Source organism: Lissotriton vulgaris, chromosome 1_1 (genome assembly GCF_964263255.1).
Source record: "Lissotriton vulgaris chromosome 1_1, aLisVul1.2, whole genome shotgun sequence".
In the NCBI taxonomy this organism is placed as follows: Eukaryota; Metazoa; Chordata; class Amphibia; order Caudata; family Salamandridae; genus Lissotriton; species Lissotriton vulgaris.
In genome coordinates, this window is record NC_141685.1 from 282,319,634 (window position 1) to 282,340,357 (window position 20,724).

The window sequence follows — 20,724 nt, forward strand, 5'->3', positions numbered from 1 at the left end:
TAAACAGAATCCCAGCAGCCGTCTCTGATAACTCTTTTCTTCTCACCTATTTAGTGGTGAAGTACGAAGAAGTTACTTAATGTGCTGTAAGCACGGGTGTCAGTAGCACGGAAAGCGGGCCCACAACAGTTGGCGAGCTTGTTCGTTCCGTAACACAATGAAAGGGGTGGGGAGCAGACGCCGTTAAACAAAGTAAACAAGCAGCAGCTGTTTTCGGGAGTGGTGCGTGCGTGCACGAGCAGTCTTCTCTTTTCAAGCACTGCACTTGTGCTTGTGGCACACCGCTGCTCGCTTCTGTAAGGTGGATGCCGCCACAAGCACAAGTGCAGTGCTTGAAAAGTGAAGGCCGATGGCTAAAGACCCTCCTAGAGAAGCATGCGCGCTGCCTAGGCGAGACCTCACGTCTGACATTCAAAGTAAACAGAATCCCAGCAGCCGTCTCTGATAACTCTTTTCTTCTCACGTATTATTTAGTGGTGAAGTACGAAGAAGTTACTTAATGTGCTGTAAGCACAGGTGTCAGTAGCACGGAAAGCGGGGCCCACAACAGTTGGCGAGCTCGTTCCGCGACACAATGAAAGGGGTGGGGAGCAGACGCCGTTAAACAAAGTAAACAAGCAGCAGCTGTTTTCGGGAGTGGTGTGTGCGTGCACGCGCAGTCTTCTCTTTTCAAGCATTGCACTTGTGCTTGTGGCACACCGCTGCTCGCTTCTGTAAGGTGGATGCCGCCACAAGCACAAGTGCAGTGCTTGAAAAGTAAAGGCCGATGGCTAAAGGCCCTCCTAGAGAAGCATGCGCGCTGCCTAGGCGAGACCTAAAAATGACTTATGAAACGCATTTAGACAATGCAAATATTAAATGAAAATGTAGCAAAATGTTTTTAATACAGTCCCAACTCTGCAAAGTGCTAAATTAACTTCATCCTTTTTCTAGGCATAATGGTGTCTCTCTTTTAATGATCTGCTCTTCTGTCTAGAGTACTTCTGTCCAGACTTTTCATCTGAAACGTTTTACAGCGGTTATGGCACATATTCTTATAACAGGGCATTATCTTTTCTTTGTTATGCTCATACCATATGCTGCACATCTCTGACCTCTTCATTCCTTTCTATTTTGCTTCCCATTGACACAAATCATGGGCGTTATATAAATGTTTACTAAAAATAGATTATTAACTGTGAACAATAATCTTACAGAAGTGAAAGAACTCATGAGCTTTTGAATAAATAGCATTTGTCCGCAAATAGCTAAATACAAAAAAATCGCCTTTTATTTAGTAGCTTGAAACAATATTCTTGCAAGAGTGTAATGCACAGTCTCACTAACCAGAACTTTTCTTACAAAAGTTCCAATCAGCTTCTACCCAGTTAAATAATAAAATAGTCTTGCAAAAGTGAAAGATCCAATTAGAGTGTACTTTCATTTTCCAAAGCGGCATCAGCCGCACTCAAACATATTTACTTATCTGGTAAATTAAACCTTACCCAACTGTATTTTGCTGAGTCATTTAGTTTGGAAGCAATTATAATTATTAAACTGTGTTTTAATAACGTACTGCATACCGTTCGTGGAAATACAGTCCTGCATTGTGCATGTATATTGAATCTGTTTTAACACCATATCAAAACAATGTATACCGTTCAATGGAGAATCATAAAATATACAGCATTAATGACCGAAGGCCTGAGATCAACGGTCACCAGAGGGGTCTCCTGAAATGCAAATGCTGAAATCTAGTTCGAGAAGTGGATTAACATATCCTGTTCGTGAGAGGAGGACTCAATGGATCTTACAAGGAGTAATTTATTTCAGATTGGGGGAGCCAGCGACGGAGGGGGAAGGGGGTGGAGGAGTCCTAAAAAAGAGGGGAGGGGAGAATCTAAAACCATTGAATGACTAACAACTGAAGGGTTACTCAGATGCTTGGGTCCTGCAAGAAACAAGCATTAGAAATGCAATAGGTCTCGCAGCATTAGAGTTAGTGCTTTTAGAATTGTTTATGGGTTTTTTTGTAAATCTTTAGCATGAGGTTGAGGGTGAGTGAGGGTGAGGGGTTGAGGGTGAGTGAGGGTGAGGCTGAGGGGTTGAGGGTGAGGGTGAGTGAGGGGTTGAGGGTGAGGGGTTGAGGGTGAGTGAGGGTGAGGGGTTGAGGGTGGGTGAGGGGTTGAGGGTGAGGGGTTGAGGGTGAGGGTGAGTGAGGGTGAGGGTGAGTGAGGGTGGGTGAGGGTGAGGGTGAGTGAGGGTGGGTGAGTGTGAGTGAGGGTGAGTGGGGGTGAGTGTGGGTGAGTGTGGGTGAGGGTGAGGGATTGAGGGTGAGGGGTTGAGGGTGAGGGGTTGAGGGGTTGAGGGTGAGTGAGGGTGAGGGGTTGAGGGTGAGTGAGGGTGAGGGAGGGTGAGGGGTTGAGGTTGAGGGGTTGAGGGTGAGTGGGGGTGAGTGAGGGTGAGGGGTTGAGGGTGAGTGAGGGTGAAGGTGAGTGAGGGTGAGTGAGGGTGGGTGAGGGTGAGTGAGGGTGAGGCTGAGGGGTTGAGGGTGAGGGTGAGTGAGGGTGAGTGAGGGGTTGAGGGTGAGGGGTTGAGGGTGAGTGAGGGTGAGGGGTTGAGGGTGGGTGAGGGGTTGAGGGTGAGTGAGGGTGAGGGGTTGAGGGTGAGTGAGGGTGAGGGTGAGTGAGGGTGAGGGTGAGTGAGGGTGAGTGAGGGTGAGTGAGGGTGAGTGAGGGTGAGGGTGAGTGAGGGTGGGTGAGTGTGAGTGAGGGTGAGTGGGGGTGAGTGTGGGTGAGTGTGGGTGAGTGATTGAGGGTGAGGGGTTGAGGGTGAGTGAGGGTGAGGGGTTGAGGGTGAGTGAGGGTGAGGGGTTGAGGGTGGGATTATACAGTCAGTCCCTCGGTCACAAGACCTGCCAGGAGGGCTGTGCTGTGGTAGGTTTATCCTGGACGTGCTGTGCTGCCCTGCCCTGCCCTGCCCCCGGCTGCAAGGGTGCTCCAATGCTGGCCACGCACTTCTCTGTAACGGGTGTCATGTGAGCAGGCGTCATCTGACACGGCCTAGCAACCGCGCGAGCCCAGCGTGGAGACCGCAAACACCAGAGCCTGCTATCGGCGCAGGAGCAACTCGCTGCAAGGGCGCCTCGCCCTGCACCACCTCTGGGATACACGGCGACCCTGCACTGAAAGGAAGAAATGGATCTTAGGCAGCTCAGCGAGCTTCACTCTGATTGCACTGAACAAAGAAGCGTGCATTTTCCCTCTTTAACCAACATGCCAGAGGCTTCTGCTCACACTACTGCCGAGTAAGGCTAGGAGCAGGGTTTAACACAGTTACATCAGAAAAATCTTCGGGTGACGCATTACCAGCTCGTTCAAATATATATAACATTAAAGCAGTGACTTCTCAAGACACGTGACACAGAACCACAGAGCGTACCCGAGGCGAAAACATGGGAGCTGTACACAAAACCTCTCCCAATAATTGTAATGAAAATAAAAAAAATCAATAAAAAAAAAAAAACAGTAAGTACAATAACTGTTGCTATTTTTCTAAAGTATTGGAATGGCGAGTAACCTTGTCATCCGCAAATAAAACAGCAAATGTTGTTTTAATTATTTTATTTTCCGGTCTTTCCAAGTCTGTGTAAGAGGAATGGCGGTGTAAGGAAACTCGTGCAACCGTGGCGATCACCAACTCAGCCTGAATCTAGGTGCACTGGGAAAACTGTGAGTAAATGGGTGAACTGTTAAGAAATACAGCGATGCAATGTTAAGGGGAACAGTGGTGGCGGGCCGTCTTAAAGTTTTTGGCTACAGTTTTTCCGAAACCGCGCGGATGCCTGTCTTGAGCTAAATTACAGATCGAACACGATAACGGAATATTAAGTTAAAAAGCCAACATGCGCTTCAACGAAAAAAGAGCAATTGTAAACAAGCCGGAGGGAAGAGAGGGGAGGGGGGAGGAGAAATGCGACACGGCGGGAAGGGGAGGGGGCGGAACAGGGGAGGGGGCGGAACGGGGGAGGGGGCGGAGAGGGGACATGCACGCGCCCGTGACTTTTAAGGTCAATGCGCATGCGCATAAGCTTAATGCGCATGCGCATTGACCTTAAAAGTCACGGGCACTGCAAGGAATCGCCACGATTCCTTGCAGTGTGGATAAAGAGTGGATAACTCGCAATACTCTCGCCTTGCTCGATGCGCATGCGCATCGACAGGCGAGACCTAAAAAGGAGAACATACCCCCCCCCCGCCCCCCCCTCCGAAAACGCAACACCACAAACCTCAACTATTTAGTCGGATTTGTAATTATAAACCCAGCAGATGTAATAAAGAATGTATTGCCATCCTGATTGCGTCTTTGGCTCCTATTTCTATCAACAGCTCCTCTTCCAGAATGTGGTGTTAATTTAGGTGTGCTTGTGCAGAGTTCAGATGTGTTTTTGTGTTTGCGATGGCTTCTTTGTGTGGATATTGACAGTGCTTAAGAATTTGTGTTTGCGTAATCAAACTCTTTGGCTGTGGCATACATTAATCTTATCAAGAAAAAACATCTAGGAAATACCACGTAAACTGGAAAAATATAAACCATGCAACCCCCTACAAGCATTGTTCACGAACAATATTCACAAAGAGAAGCTCACAATTGTAAGTCCTGGCATGAACAGTAATCCTGGCTGAAGTGGCTGAATGGTATTAGGATGCTCCTTAGGACTATATTGACAGAATATGTCTGAAAACATGCATTTTAATTTGAACAGGCATACCAGTGCACCCTTGATGTCCCTTTTCTATTTTTAGGCTGGATTTTGAGTTATTCAGTGACAGGGGTCTTTACCATTTCAATTTTGTTACTTTCTTTGGTGTTGGAATAATTTGTTTTTGGCCCAAAATGCAAAGTAGGTCTAGTATAGGTAGAATGCATGTGACTCATTACCAACAATGGCCATTGTATAAAACACCTATAGCTCCAAATTTGATGGGTATCTAGTAGAAGCGCAGAAAAGATTTATGCGATGTGTGCAATGTACATTAGTACTTTGTGAATATTTTCTAAGCTTCCTAGGTGTTTAAAAGCCCTTCCTAGATAAAAATCGGTCTGGATAGCTCCTGCCCAGTTTCTTCAATACCTTATAGAAACCACTATTGTTTTATAGAAGACCATGGTGTAGCAAACAACACTATTTTTCAAGTCCTTCCAATATCTTTATCAATATCTGATAGTCTTCCACCTTTGTAGAGGAATGGGTCGGATTCATAGTTATATTGAATAACCCATATGGGGATGAATGATGGTGGTTGTGTTTCTGCACTGATCATGCCTCATCTATCACCTGCTTCCAAGAAAGTTGATCACGCCATTCTGCTGCAGTGACTGTTGTTGTAAATAACGGCAGTCACCTAATATGGTTTATTTGAAATCCTGCTAGTTGCTCTCATGTTGTGGCTGTTCTTCTTTCTCAGCCATTCCAAAGTCCATCTGATGCAGTGCTCTGGATGGCTCATCCTTGTCACTCATTTTCTACAACATCCTCCATCCTCTATCATCCCTCATTCACTCACATGGATTGTATTTCTATTTGTTCACAAAAACACCACTCCTGTCTTAAGTTTAGGGATAATCTGGTTGACTGGTTATCCTCAACACAGTGGGCCCGATTCACAGAATCAACTTAAGACTAAATCCTAAACTTACTACTATTTGGTATTCACAGAATGCACTTACTACTTTCGGGATTCACAGAATGAACTTACTACTTTCGGTATTCACAGAATAGATTTAAGACTACTAACTTTACGTCCGCACTCGGGCCGGAAATTCCAGCCGGGAGGCGGAGCTTCCGGCTTGGGGGCGGAGCTGGTGGCCCGGAGGCGGAGCTTGCGGCCCAGAGGCGGAGCTTGCGGCCCAGAGGTGGAGATTTCAGCCATGGCTAAATCCCCAACTCCGAGCCGGAAGCTCTGCCTCCAAGCCGCAAGCTCCGCCTCCGGGCCGGAAGCTCCTCCTCCAAGCTGGAAACTCCGCCTCCGGGCCGGAATATCCGGCTCGAGTGCGGACGTAAAGTTAGTAGTCTTAAATGTATTCTGTGAATACCGAAAGTACTACGTTTATTCTGTGAATCCCGAAAGTAGTAAGTTCACTCTGTGAATCCCGAAAGTAGTAAGTACATTCTGTGAATACCAAATAGTAGTAAGTTTAGGATTTAGTCTTAAATTCATTCTGTGAATCGGGCCCATATTTCTTAACCATACAGGAGTGGATGGAGACCCATTTCCTGAAGATATATACCAACAAAATGGAATTCATGGCAGTGAGTGCTAGCTACAAGCTCCGATCTACCACTTTTTAGCCATTGGAGGTCAGGGTCTTCCCACACTCCTGAAGCTGAGCTTTAAGTTAGCCATTTTTAATACAAGACAATGTTATAATTTCTATCATTTTCATATTGTGTATAAAGTGACACCTGCATTCAATTTGAAGGGGACAACTTTGCCAGAAGTAGCACTTTGATGCTGTTGACTTAATAATGACAGCTTTCTGTGTGCAGGAGAACACAATGTTCTGATTAATAGGTCAATCAGATGCCGCAGAATTCAGCTGCAAGATCCACAGTGGGTAATAGGAGGTTTGACCATGTCTTGGCTCACCTTCACCAGTTACATTGACTAAAGGTGTATCAGTGCATCACAAAAAATACATCTTTGCACTTTCACTCAAGCTATTTATAGATCCTGTCCACAGTTGCATCTTAGAAAAACACTCCCACACATTCCATCCTATTCAAGTAGTAAAAATTACTTTTATTTATCACTTACAAAGAAGATACATTGTGATGCATAGGTTCTACCTGGTGGAGCAAACTACCAGTTAGACTCCACAAAATGTTTTCCATTGTAGCCTTCACAAAGAAACTTAAGACTTTCTTGTTTTGCAGGAACTCTGCCCCACTACTTGCCAGTTAGAGTATTCAGAGAGATGTGCAGAAGTTGTCTATAGAGTGCACATATGCTATTTCTATTAAATAATTGGTTATGTGGAAAATGTATAATAATCTATACTATGTATTTACCTGACCACCCATACTGAAACGATACTAAGTGCTTGAATAACAGGTCATACCCCAAGCCAAGTGAAAGTTACTCTTTTGCTATCAACCTTGGATGGATGAAGGCTTAGTTGGCTAAACTGGAATTCCAACCTGCAGGTCTCTGCTCAGTACTCAGCACACTGACTTGGTACAATGGGATTTCCAGGTGCGACTGGTGAGCTTTAAATAAGGCAAGGCCTAGATGCCATGTCTTCAGTGCATTGACTTGGTGAACACAACAGACAGGCAAGCATGGTCCTGCCAAGGGCGGTTTGTCAGGATTCTCCACACAAAAAGTTTTAAAAAATGTGTCTGTTGGCACGCTTTACCACCATAGGCATTTTGTATTCCAGCGCCTGGATACCCTCGCAGGTGATTAGCAGCGCTTCACAAATCCAGATTTATTGGTTGATTGATTGATTGAATCTGCTTGTTCTATCTGCATGAAAAAATTACGAATGATCAATAAGTAAATATAAATTGACTCAAAAGCCACACATTTCAGAGAGAGTACTGATTGGAAAGTTGAGATGGTTCCGGTAAACTAGGTTCTGTTGCAATACCGCTCGACCACAGCAACTCATGCCCTTACCTCCACCACAGCAACTCATGCCCTTACCTATTATAAACCGTGCACAGCAAAAAAAAAAAAATTCTGGACTTATTACCAATTCAAAACTGCTCCCTGTGTGAAAATGGCTTTTACCTGTAACATGCAATGATATATTATTAAATACAGTGGCAGAAAACATAGTGCTCAGCATTACTCTATCAAAACTGCTGAAAGTTCCCGTTGTATAAATGTCTGAAGGCTCATTCTCCAACAAGGTTAGAAACAGCAGCTTGAGTGGCAAGTCCAGCAACCTGCTTTCACTTCAAGCAGTTGTGGAACAAGGGAGATGTACTGAATAGGTTGGTTGAATCATTTTACAAGCTTGTGGAAAATGAGTCATAATATGAAGAGAAAAATGTGCCCCTTCTAGAGATGTTTGTTAAAATGTTTAAGAGAGTTCATGAGGACATATGAGGCAAACCTTGACAAAACGTTTACTGGGGGGGGGGAATGCTGATGTCTGTTAAAAGATAAGGACGTTGGCAAGTGGGTAGAAAGGTGTGTTTATTGCAAGCAGACTAATAAACATTTGCTTGTGAGAAAAGGAGAGGAAGAGAGACTGAAAAGACTGTGTTGTGCTTGGAAGGAAACAGAGTTGCCTTCATTGGGCATGTGAATTACCTTAGGGAGACGTTTTACACAGCAATAGTTGATTTATTAATGCATTTGGGAAATAAATATGAATGGGAATTAATGTAGAGGATTCAACGTAGATTTGTAAAACAGAAGGGTTCCCAAAAAACATTGTTCGGGAGAGTAGTTTAAAGACGACTTTGAGGAAGATGGATAAGAGACTAACATAAGGTAAATGACAATATCTCTTTACAACCTATAGACTTAATACAAAAAGAATGGACAACATGTTGAAAGGTGCCATTCAGATGGCAGATGTGTGAGAAGGGAGTTAAGAGTGGTGGGGTGGATGTCAGTCTGGATATATCACAAAACACAGGAGGTTGTTATTGGTTTCAATATATTTGGGGTGATGAGAGGAAAGTAAGCAGGTACTAAGCAAAACCCATTTCTGTTAGGAGAGTCGAGGAACTGAAGGTTGCCAACTGACTCTGCAGTGAGATCATGAACAAAAAAAGCACAAGGAATGTAAAACTGAGAACAGGTGATTTGGGGAAGGTGAAGTTCAGAAACTGTCAAGATGGAATTTCTATTTCTCTCAGCCATACATGTTCAAAATATTTGGGGAAGTTCTGTTGTACTTACAAATGATGCACAGTGGTCCAAGAGAGAACGTTGGTAAGGATAATGCCAATCAAAGGGAATAGGTGGTTGAGGGAGCTTTGCTTATGCAGATGGAGTGCATACTCATAACTGGTCATTGGACTTCATGATTGTTGTGTAATGGCTGTTTCCTTCTACTTTCCTGTCTCTTAAGTGGATGGCGGGTGTTGTGTGTTTGTATTTGTGGTCAGTCTAATGTTGTGTGTTAGATATTAGTTGGGGGTCGTTTGGAGAAACTGGTTTTATTATTTCAAGAGAAGCAGGACGATGTCATGTTTTCCTAGTGTTATTTTTGTAGCATGTCATATTCATTGGTTTTCTTGTCATATAGAACATGGATAAAATTCAGCTTTTCTCCGTTGATTAATGGTATCCATCAATAAATGGCTATTGAGCCAGTGAAGTGCCTACAAACTGGTTTGGACATCAGAGCTGTCTCTGTATATGTACATTAATATATTGGTACTTATATATTGAAAATATAGATGGAAAGCAACAGAGCTCCTGTAACGGGTGCATGAGAGGCGTGACACGGTCAGTTGAGAGTGCTTGATTTCTTTACCTGGTATTTAGGAGTGAGATTCTGTTGACCCAGTAGGTGATGAAGGTTATCTTGAAGAAGATGCAGCCCTGGAGATGGATCACATGTAGGTCTTTCAGAGCTACAGTTATGTGGTTAAAATTCTTCAGGCCTTTAATGAGAAAGTACACAGGACCTGAGAGTTTTCAGAATTTTTGGGTAGACCAGTAGGCAGAGCTTTACCTGCATCCAAGTGGGAGAGAACCAGGGCAAGCACTATTGTTTTGATGCCCACTTTTGAAAGAAAGGATTCACCTTTTTTCAGGAGGTATAGAAGGTATCACATTTTGTCTTGCTTTCTTTGGTGATGTGTAAATTGAAAGTGTGGTTTGAGTTCAGAGTGAATGTAAGCAATGTAGCAATGGATGTCAGCTGAGGGGGTGCAACCATCTAGGTTAATGTCAGCTAGCTAGGCTTCTATATGTATTTATTACTAGCTGCTGGTAAAAATGAAAATTCTGTTTTTGTGGGGTTGGCTCTAAGTAAGTAGAGCTGAGTGTATTATTTACCGATTATGATATATCTGTGGATGGGCATGGACCGAAGAGGTTCCACATAGAGGCTGACGGTGATGGGGAGAGAAAGAAACCCTAAAGTACGCAGGAGTCGGTGAGCTTTGGGATGCTGAGGTTCCTAGCTGTATGATCTAGCAGGGTTGGGAGGTAGGCGCACCATTGCAGGCCTGTGTCAGATAAGCTCATGTGTGTTTGTGGGACTAGAGGGTCTGGAGTGGACAGATGCATTGCTTGCCCCTGAATCATACTTTGCTTTTATTAGTTATCTAATTGGTGTTTCTTGGTGGGAAGGAAAAGGTCAATGAAATGGCTCTAGAGAGAGCACCCTACCCTGAAATTTCCTATAACAAGACTCTTGTGTTTTTTTATTTCTGTCCTCAGCACACATGACAATCATTGATGTGCACTTCATGCCCACAATGCCATGGAATACGACCCAGAATGGAGACCTCTGGTATGGAGGGGCACATCATGTGCATCCTCCTTTACTATTTGGTACTACCACCAGCTCACTGGGCCATGGAAGACTGAGAATGATGGTAGCACTGAATGGTAGAGGCGGTGCATGCCTTTTTACCTGTCACCTGCCAGGAAGAGTTACCTATTGGCCTCTCTTGTTTTAAAAATAGTCTAACACTCCCTTGCAACTGGGTCCTTTACTTCATCCATGTTCGACATGACACCTATAATAATAATAATAATAATAATAATAAGGGAGTTTTATAAAGCGCCTGGTTACGCTCAGATGGCGTGTCCCCGCGCTAAGACAAAAAGACTCATGCAAGCAGGCCGCAGAGTCAGCTCGGTTTACCGTGTGTAGAGGTGTGTTTTTAGCTTCTTCCTGAAGCCGGCTTCAGACGGTTCTAGACGAAGATCCAGAGGTAAAGCGTTCGAGCCTTTCACCGCCAAGTAGCGAAAAGATCTGCCTCCCATGGGAGCCTTTCTTGTCCTAGGGACCTTTAATAGGCCGCCATGGGAGGATCGCAGAGCTCGCATAGGTTTGTATCTGGTAACCAGACTCTGAAGTGGTGCTGGTGCCTTCCCATTGAGGATTCGATGGCAGGTGCAAAGGGCCTTAAACTCGATCCTACTCTTCACTGGAAGCCAATGAAGAGTCTGAAGGGCTGCTTTGGGGGCCGATCTTTTAGGAAACTTCAGAATGAGGCGAGCTGCCGCATTCTGCAGTACCTGGAGGCGATTTAGTACCTTACTGGTTGCTCCTAGGTACAGTAAGTTGCCGTAGTCCAGGCGCGATGTGACGAGGACATGCACCATCGTCCTCCGGGCAGACATCGGAAGGAGATCTAAAACCTTCCGCAGACTTTTTAGGACGCTGAAGCAAACACTCACCACACGGCCTATCTGAGGACCAAAGGACAGATTAGCATCAAGCCAAACTCCGAGGTTCTTGGCTTCCTGACAGGGAGTTGGAGCCTCGCTTAGGCAAGAGGGCCACCACGCCGACGACCACACAGATGGGCTCCCCCCCACCACGAGCACCTCGGTCTTACGGCCATTTAATTTGAGGCAATTGGTGGACATCCAGATTGCCAACTCCTGCATGCAGGTTCTGAATCTGTACACCGTAAGACCGGGCGCGCGCAACAGGGAGATAACCAGCTGTGTATCGTCGGCGTAGGATACTATGTGCAGACCATGACCCTCCACAATAGAGGCCATTGGGGAGACATATAAATTAAATAGGGTGGGGCTCAGGGACGAGCCCTGGGGCACGCCCTGTCCCAAACAGATTTCCCCGGAATAGCATTCGCCCTGGCGGACCTGGAAGCCTCTCCCTGTCAGGAAGGAATGGAACCATTCAAGTGCAGCACCCGATATTCCTCCATAATTCAGACACTGTAGCGAGGTGGTATGAGCTACAGTGTCGAATGCTGCACTTAGGTCCAGTAGGATGAGGGCCATGGTCTGCCCTTCATCCACCTCCTGGCGTAAGGTCTCCACAGCCATCAAAAGCGCCGATTCAGTTGAGTGGTGGGGGCGGAAACCAAACTGGGTGTCATGCAGGAGGGCAGTCTCCTCCACGAAATCCATCAGTTGGGCGTTAATCGTTTTTTCTGCCACTTTGGCCAGGTAGGGCAGAAGGGAGATAGGTCGGAGGTTCTCTAACTTTTCGAAGCTGATGTTAGATTTCTTCCTAAGAGGTAGAACCACTGCCTGCTTCCAGTCTCTAGGCACGGTCCCAGTCTTAAATGACAAGTCTAGCAGGTACCTGATTGAGGGTTCCAATACTGGCAAGCTATCGGCTAGCAGTTTTGGCGTGGTGGGGTCCCGAGGGGATCCAGACTTGATAGATCTGCAGATCTTTAGAAGGTCCTCCGGGGGCGGGGTGACAAAGTTGGTCAATATGTGTCTATCCCCCAAACCCTCGGGATTTCCAAGAACTCAGTCCCTGCCATGGGGTGACTAGGAAATGACGAGGAGATTTTAGCTACCTTCTTGGCGAAAAAGTTTGCGATCTTATCACAAGATTCCACGGAACAGTCATCTGGGGCAGTAGCTGGTTTCCCACACGAGAGAGATTTATAAAGCAGAAAAAGCTCCTTCGTGGAGTTGCCAGCTTCACTGATTCTGGTGGCATAGTGTGCAGCTTTGGACTTCCTAATTAGTCCATGGTAGAGTCGCCTCTCAGTAAGATAGATCTCCCTAGTTTCCGTTGAAAAGGCGTCTCGCAATTGCCTTTATACTCGCTTCAGTGCTGCTTTTGCAACCCGCAGCTCATCACTGTACCACGGGGCTGTTTTTTGAATGCGGCCGCCTAATTTGGCGCGAGAGAGTGGGGCCGTGCAGTCAAGCGCCTCAGTGATACGTTTGCAAAGGTTGGTGTTGGCAGTGTCCGCATCATCCCCTCCAAGACTCCCTCCTTTGGTAAGTGCCGCACAGAATTTTGCCTGGGAGAAGTTTGCCCATCTCCGCCTAGAATGGTATAGTGGTGCTGACACCAATAGTCCTGGCCTGGATGATTGCTGCCGGCGGACTGTCTGTGCGCCCGCTGCGACGCATTCCTGTTCCCAATGCTATCATAATCTGGCGGTGGGAAATATCTATTCGATGGCGGAAGGACCGCCACCACAGGGCCGGCAGTTACCACTGCCGGCCCTGTGGTGGTGGTCCTTCGACCATCATAATCAGACCCTTAGTTGGAAAGAGGCTGTTTTGCTATTACCACCGTTATTTTTGTGGAATCTGGAATATAAAAACAAGAATTCATCTTATACCTCAACAAGCTTGCATTGCTTTCCCATGTCTGCCCTGGCTCAGTGCTTGGATCAGTGGAAAAGGTAAGCTGTTTGAATACCCTCCATCAACCACATCACACAAACTATGGGCAATGAGTAATGTAAATAGGCATAGGACATCAAGCAGAAACAAGTTGAGCTCGTGGTTTTATCATGCACACGGCTACTCTAAAGCTTCATCTTTTTTTCACTGTGTGGATACTTTCAATTATGGTTTGCATTATGGTCATTTACGTAATGTTTGACCTACACATATCATCAGCTATTGGAGATTTTTTGTTTACATTTCCTTTTCAGTTCTTGACTCTTTTTAGGCTGCAGGTACTTTATAGGGCTTATTGGCCCTTCCTCAATTTCTTAATCATCACGTCTCCACTTGGGGGGTTATTATTGCAGTGCATATTCGGCCACGTCATAGACGAACTTGGTTGAATAGCTTTTGGTAGGTACATGTAACTGTCACTTGTTTCTTGCCCACTGGTCACTATCTCTGTTATTACTAATTAGCTGTTATGATTTTTTGAACAGTGACTTATATCCTGAATACTGATGATATACATGACTGTGGGGGTTCTATTTGAAATCATATCGGATGTACCTACTCCTGGTACGTATCAGCATGTCAAACTAAGCTTTGGTGTCCTGGTATGACAGATATGAGTTCTGACTCTGTATCAAAGCTACTTGAGCGGCCCTTCTTTCATTTCTTTTGGCTTGGGATATGTGTGTTTCAACTCAGGCCCTTATTTTTGCCTATTGTATTTCTTCTTTTTTATATTCCCCTTCTTGTCCATTTCAATTGACTACTGCTAACCCTTGGCTGGCCATCACTTACCTGCTCGTTCCTTCTCATATTCTTTAACCCTTTTCTTCGCAAATTCATTACACAGTATGGGTGACAAATCAATCATCAAGATATGCAGTTATGATCACCTACTGTGTACCATTTGGGATGATCTTCATGACATCGATTTGATACTCTTTTGTCTTACCTGTTCTCAGTGTCGCATTTTCTCGAAGAGCATGCATGTTTACACACTTGTTTTTTTTCATAGCTTATGTAGTTCTCCCCTTTACCTCCTTCCTTGCCCCAGTTAGATGTGGTCAAGATTAAATACAGTTTGTCTTTTTAAGTGCAGAAGACAGAGAATCGGTTATCTCTTATTCTCAGTGGGAATTGTTTTGTAAATCTTCATCTGATATATTATGTATTTGTATGTTTCATATATGTCCTATGTGATCCACCTCGAGCATTGTGTTATGCGTCATGTTTAGTTGTACTTGTTTCTGTTCGTTCGCTCACAAAGTTTTGTGTTTTATGTGTGGTGCATATTTATTTTATTGCAGCCCTAAAAAAGTCCATTTCATGGATGAAACATGTTGTCTGTCTTCATGCATATATGTGAAAAATTACAAAAACAAAAGAATAAAGGCATGATTCACAACCTTGTTCTTTGGTTATTGCTGTGGTGCATCTCTACGCTTCATATTGTCATTTGTAACCATTCCTTGGTTTATACAACTTGGCAACAGGTGCTTGTAGTGTGTGCACACATTTTTGTTCATATTTATGCTTAACAATACCATTTAGAACAGTGGATCAGGTGCAATCTCTATGGCCCGCTGCCTTTGCTTCATTCGAGACCACTAAAGCCCTGAATTTTACCATGACCCAGCCCCTCGGACTCCACTCCCTTATTCTTCCTATATCTTAACTCCCAATTTATGGGCTCCCGAAGTAACGTTTTTCAATTTCCAGCACTGATACCTATAATTAATTGCCGGCACTGGAGGCGCAGGTTATGACTTTCTTTACTGAAATCTCAATAGAATTTAAAACTCTACGTGGTGAATGCCAGAAAATATGTTATCCTTAATCTCAATTACTGTGAATATTACCTCTTGTGCTGCCTCGCCTTCTAGCCCTCCAGTCAGTCGTCCTACTAGTCAGGGTAGGTTTCTGTAGATGCTGTTGGCCACACCTCACTCCCGAAAGCAGATTATGTACTCCCCAGAGATAATGTATTTGACAACTCCAGGAGTCACACATTGGACCCCTGCGGTCGCTGATCTCCCTCCATGTTCTCCGGAGTCACCAGTCCGTCAACGCTGTGACAGGCACACCCTTGAGCCAATAACGGAAAGCCTTGCTTTACTTTTTAGTCAATGGGAGGCAGGTACGGAAGGCAAGGGCGTGTCCGACCCTCCTCCACTTCTGCGTCTAGGATGTCAGCGTGCACTGTAGCCACGCGACGGTTGCTGCCAACTCCAACGGTTGCTATGTTGCCGACTTCAGAGATCACGTGAAGCAGCACCGCGCTCTGTGATTGGTCGACAAGAGAGAGGGTAGACCCCCCAGAGCGGAAGCCGGAAGGACGGAGGAGGAGGGAGTCCAAGTGGAGTGGTAGTGCTGGGTGGAGAAGGCGCTGTGATGGGGGACTCGGACCTGGACTACACCATCGTCTTCCCGGAGCCGTCCGCACATGCAGGTAGGTAGCTCAATGTATGACTCCTTCTGCAAGGAGTGATGACCTTTGACCCCTCCCCCAGGCGTGACCTCACCGCCTACCACAGCCTCTTAGCTGGGACCTCAGTCTTGCTCTGTCACCCACGACTGCAGCCAACTCTTTCCTCGTCCCCACGCCCAGGCCCTGTTACTTAACAGCCCCTGTAACCCTGGTCCCGCAGTCACCCCTGATTTCAGCTCACATCTGACACGCTGTGTGTTGGATAGTTTGCATTGGCAGCGTGCTTTTGCTTGGCGTTTTACTAGACTTATTGTGACACTTTAGTGTGTCCCAATCAAAGCAGTATATATATATATATTGCTACTTCTGAAACGTACACCCTCTTGTACAGCGCAGCCGGTCGTGGCGTGGACGGCATGTTTCCTAGGACATGTGCAGTGAAGGACCCATGCATGTCACCCCTTGTGGGTTGTGAAAGTATGTAGACTCTGACACATTTCTCCTAAGTGTTTATTAAATGCTGCACTAACTAGGATACGTCTATAAGCTGTTGATTTTTAGAACATGGAGTCTACTGCTGAGATGTTACTAGATTTCTCAGAGAAAATTACAATTTAAGGAAGCAGCAGGAATGGACGAGCTACTAGCAAACCCTGCAAGTATGTATCAGCCAATAAGGTTCGCGCAAGCGTGCCCATCTATCTATTTATTTATTTATTTCTTCCTATTCTTGGATAAAATTTAATCTGAAAATCTCTCGATGAAGGCCTGCAATAAAGCAAGGTACACTATCGCACGAGTAAAGGCATTGATGATCAGTACAAACAAAAGACACATAACATTAAAACACAGCAATTGTTTAGTTATCCTTTGATTGACGAAAATACTTTGCGTTGTAATCTATTTATGACTGCTTATTTATGATTGTTCTTCTTCGCTTCTATGTAATTTAATGAATTAATTTATTAGTTTTCTGTATGTACTTTTGTGTCTTTTCCATTGCCAAAATTCAATAAAAACATTCTGAACTAAAACACAGCAATGTTCGCAATTGGAAACGATCACAAATATTAAAAACTGAATAAACAGACACTATGATTTCAACTGGGATTCCATTTGAAGTGATATTTGTTTAATTTTTACGAGGATTAGTAGCCCATTGACCATGTGCACCCATTTCGCAGGCAATAAAGTACTAGTTATTTATAAGTTACATTTCACTGCAGAGGCCAATGTGCAATCTGCTGGCATGGCTAATTGTGCCCTTCGTAGCTCAGTACATTAAGCATCACAGGGCAGGGTAATAATAACATTTCTTAATACAGCGCCAGGAAGCAGGAGGAATTCGACATGAAGCTTTTTAGGGAACAATGGTGCTGTTGTGATTCTCCAAAATGAAATAAGTTTATTTCTTTGTTAGGCTCGGCTCTTTGCCATTTCTTTCAATTGACTTTAACGGGACGTCACAGAGTTGGAGTATGCATGCTGAATGTTTGTCCCGTACAATAATGCAACCTTTAATTTGTCAGTGTGTGTACCAAACAAGGTGAAAGCACTTTCAGTGGGTTCATCCATCAACTTCTTTCTTTGGTGATTTTAATTTTTTTGCCATTACGAAGGAATCATGACTTTGTGATACACGTTATTTCCAGTATCACAGTTGTCAGTTTAATCACATTATGGTTTCCAATACAGGAAAGCATACTTTGAAAAATTGTGCCAAAACACACATTTGCCTCACAATTATTTGTTTGATTTTCTGTCTTTTGCCCTCTTTCTCAGTAGATATCTGCCTATATCTTTATCAGTCTGTCTCTTGCACCAGATTCTGTTATTTGTCATTTAACAGCCCACGTGAGAATACAAGGCGCTATTTATACCATGGAGGGCACAAAGCAAGCCGTTGTCTATTTGTAGCTGCGCAGCGGAGGTCACACATACTTATTTCCCATTTCTTGTGTAAGGCCTTCTTCAAAAGAAATCCGTTTTACTGGGTTGCCTCAATATTAGTCTGAAATACGTTCCAATGTCTTATTCACATCCAGATGTGAAACGCGCTGCATGCTAGATTTGCAAGACCCGTCCGCATCTGGACTTGTGTTGTTTTGCTGTCAAAGTGTATAATGAAGGGCGGCCTCCGGGGTTGAGGGTACAAAAGGGTCAGGTGCTTTCTGCTGGGCCATGCTCTGTTTGCTTCTAAAAGCACGATTACAAACGGGCCCAACCTTATGGACCGAAACAGCTGTTGAAACAACTTGTTACTGCCCGGTCACAACCCGTGTCCCGAGCCCACCTCCTGACCTCAGCCCACCCTCTCATTTATCTCCTGCCCTTCGCCAATTGTTTCAGTGACCTCTGGCCGCCGCCTAACCTCACTCCATTCCCTCCTGAACTGTCCCCACCCCGGCCTGTGCCCTGACTGCAGCCATATTTTTTCTGTATAATCATTGTCTTGTCAAATTTAGGGGCTTAATTACAAAAGCATTTCGGATCACGTAACATGATACTCGTGTAGTACTCTTACATACTCGTATATCGTTGTGAACTACCCCCAAAACATCTGTATTTGAAATAAATGGGGGTATTCTGAAATATTGTTATGCAAGCAGTACAGCTAGAAAGCCCTGTCATCTTTGAAGTTTGCCTGCTAGACTGGGACGTTTCAGGGGGAATTTTCAAAGGCATTCAAGAGCACTACAACGAGTGCTCCAGTTGTACTACGTCCCGTTGTTATTCATGCATCTCTAACACAGCCACGCATTGCATTTCTCTGACGAAACTGCTCACAAACATTACGCATTTAAACCAAAACAAATTTCTCAAACTATAAAACAAAGGACTGTATGAGAAGGGAATGTGTGTAATGTTACAGAGTTATGGGCCAGATGTAGGTAAAAAACATTTACCGATTTTAAAATACCGAATTGTACCGATTCGGTATTTCAAAATCGGTAAATGGTATATAGGTCCCAACATCTGGATTCGTTACCGAATCCTTAACAATTCTTTAATTACCGATTCAGTAAAATATTGCCCCCTACATGCCAAAACTTGTAAACCGGTCGGTAACGGCCGAAAATACTGATTTTCGGCCGTTACCGACCGACCTACATCTGGCCCTATATGTTGTTCTCCGTGACTTTCCTCTTTTGCTAATGTGCCATACTGCTCCTTTGGAGTGACATTAAAGGAGATAATAAACATCCAATAAACTTCTGTTATGTTATAATGTATATGTCGTGACATGGTATCACTTACACTGTGCATGCGCTAGACAGGGCTGCTGTAAGTATGACAGTGCTGTTCCTGATGATGAGATATGTACTGAAGTTGCTGGACTGAATGCAGCAGCAAGGTGTTTGTGAGCGCTGCCTGGCTATCCAGGACTTTCTAGGTATCAACCTACGGTCTGGCAGCACAGACTTTTCAGGGAGGTTGGGTTTCGCCAGTGTCAGGCACCAGGCCCTTCAGCCAATAGGGTTAGGGGGTCGTCTCTGCAGGGAGGCCTCTAAATGTCTGCACCAGTTGTAGTCAGCAGCGACTTAATAAACCTTAGTAACTTAATGATCTAAGCAGTGACTTCATAGTTCTGACTGCTGGTCTAGCACACATCTGCGGAAGGCCTGCACGCCATAACTGTTGCACAATACTACAGAATTCCTTAAAGAACCAGTAAAGCCTTACAAAGGGGTTGTTTTACTGCTTTAAAGAGACTTTGTGATAAGTGGCGGGAAACATAATTTACCACGAAGGCATTACCACTAATGACGTTTACCACGTGACACTTACCACGCAAACGTCTTTACAACGAGGGTGCCTTCCACGACCGTCTTTACCACGGGCTGGGGAGGGAGACGTGGTATTCCTTCAAGTCGTTCTGCGTGGGCTTGGGGGGGCTCAGGGGGGGCTGGGGAGGGGGGCTCGGGGGTCTCCCCCCCCCCCCCCCCCCCCAAAAAAAACAAACAAACAAAGGAGCGGATTACTCAAATTAAAAAAAACGCACTTCAGTACCACCGAAATAAAAGGAAAGTAAAGTGCCTCCCCCAAAGACGTGCCGTGTACGTCAAAATAGCAGTCCTTTTTTAGTTTTGGAAGACGTGTTTTGACGCTTGTTTCGATGGTGGATGGAAGTACGGGCTGCTGGTGAAAGACAGGAAGGTGTCAGGTAAGAAAATAATCTTTATCATTTGTGCTTAAAGGACGTTAAAATGCGTGGTATAATCCTTCGTTGCAAATTCCAGCGTGGTAAAGCCACTTGCGAACTAAAATTCGCGTGGTAATGCCATGCGTGGAACTTGTAATCGTGGTAAAATCATATATTCTGTCAAATAATCAGATGCAGTCACCCGATGGGTCTTTGTGCGTAGAAGATCTGCGTAAGGGGAAGAGTAGAACATATCAGTAAAAGGTGACAGAGGATAAACTAGAAATGGAGGGAGTGGTGAGTGGGCCTTGTGTACCCCAGATTGGGATTTTTAGGACATGGAAATTAGGTATCCACACCGCTTTACCTCTTAAAAACACCACAACACAAACGGTAATCTGTGATTCAGCATCAACCTAACCTATCACAATGGCCTATGTACAGGGTCAGATCTACAAGAGGCCCCTGATACACTAAGAACAGAATATTCAGAAGTATTACAATATCACCAATGTGGGAGTATGAAATCTGACATTTGCATTTTCTCCACAAAAGCTGTCCGTCTGTCTACAACGAGCAGAAGTCAAATAATTAAAGACTAATAAAAAGCAGAAAAAAGGACACTTTCTTGGTAACCCTCAATTCCGTGTAATCAAACATAAGTATTAGAACAGTAAAACATTCATAAGTAATACACGATGCTGCAATCAGCACACAGCACGAATCTGATCACGTTTCTAAAATGTTTTTAATGTGGCAAATCTGCGTAGATAAGATAGGACAATTATTAAAATATATTCTAACTAGTATACTAAAGAGAAGGTCAAGTGCTAACGTGGGAC

At 44.6% G+C, this 20,724-nt stretch overlaps 2 protein-coding genes across 2 annotated transcripts in view; one reads left to right on the plus strand and one right to left on the minus strand.

Annotated features, from left to right (window-relative positions):
* Positions 1-15,403, minus strand: part of ARMH1 (armadillo like helical domain containing 1) — a 228,530-nt gene extending 213,127 nt beyond the window's left edge. Inside the window, exon 1 of the mRNA XM_086952310.1 lies at positions 15,170-15,403. The gene's annotated coding sequence lies outside the window, so the exon portion shown is untranslated. The remainder of the gene's footprint in view (positions 1-15,169) is intronic.
* Positions 15,404-15,631: 228 nt separating this feature from the next.
* Positions 15,632-20,724, plus strand: part of TMEM53 (transmembrane protein 53) — a 211,803-nt gene continuing 206,710 nt past the window's right edge. Inside the window, exon 1 of the mRNA XM_086952311.1 lies at positions 15,632-15,759. Within this exon, the coding sequence (XP_086808437.1) occupies positions 15,702-15,759 (58 nt within the window). The 5' untranslated portion in view covers positions 15,632-15,701. The remainder of the gene's footprint in view (positions 15,760-20,724) is intronic.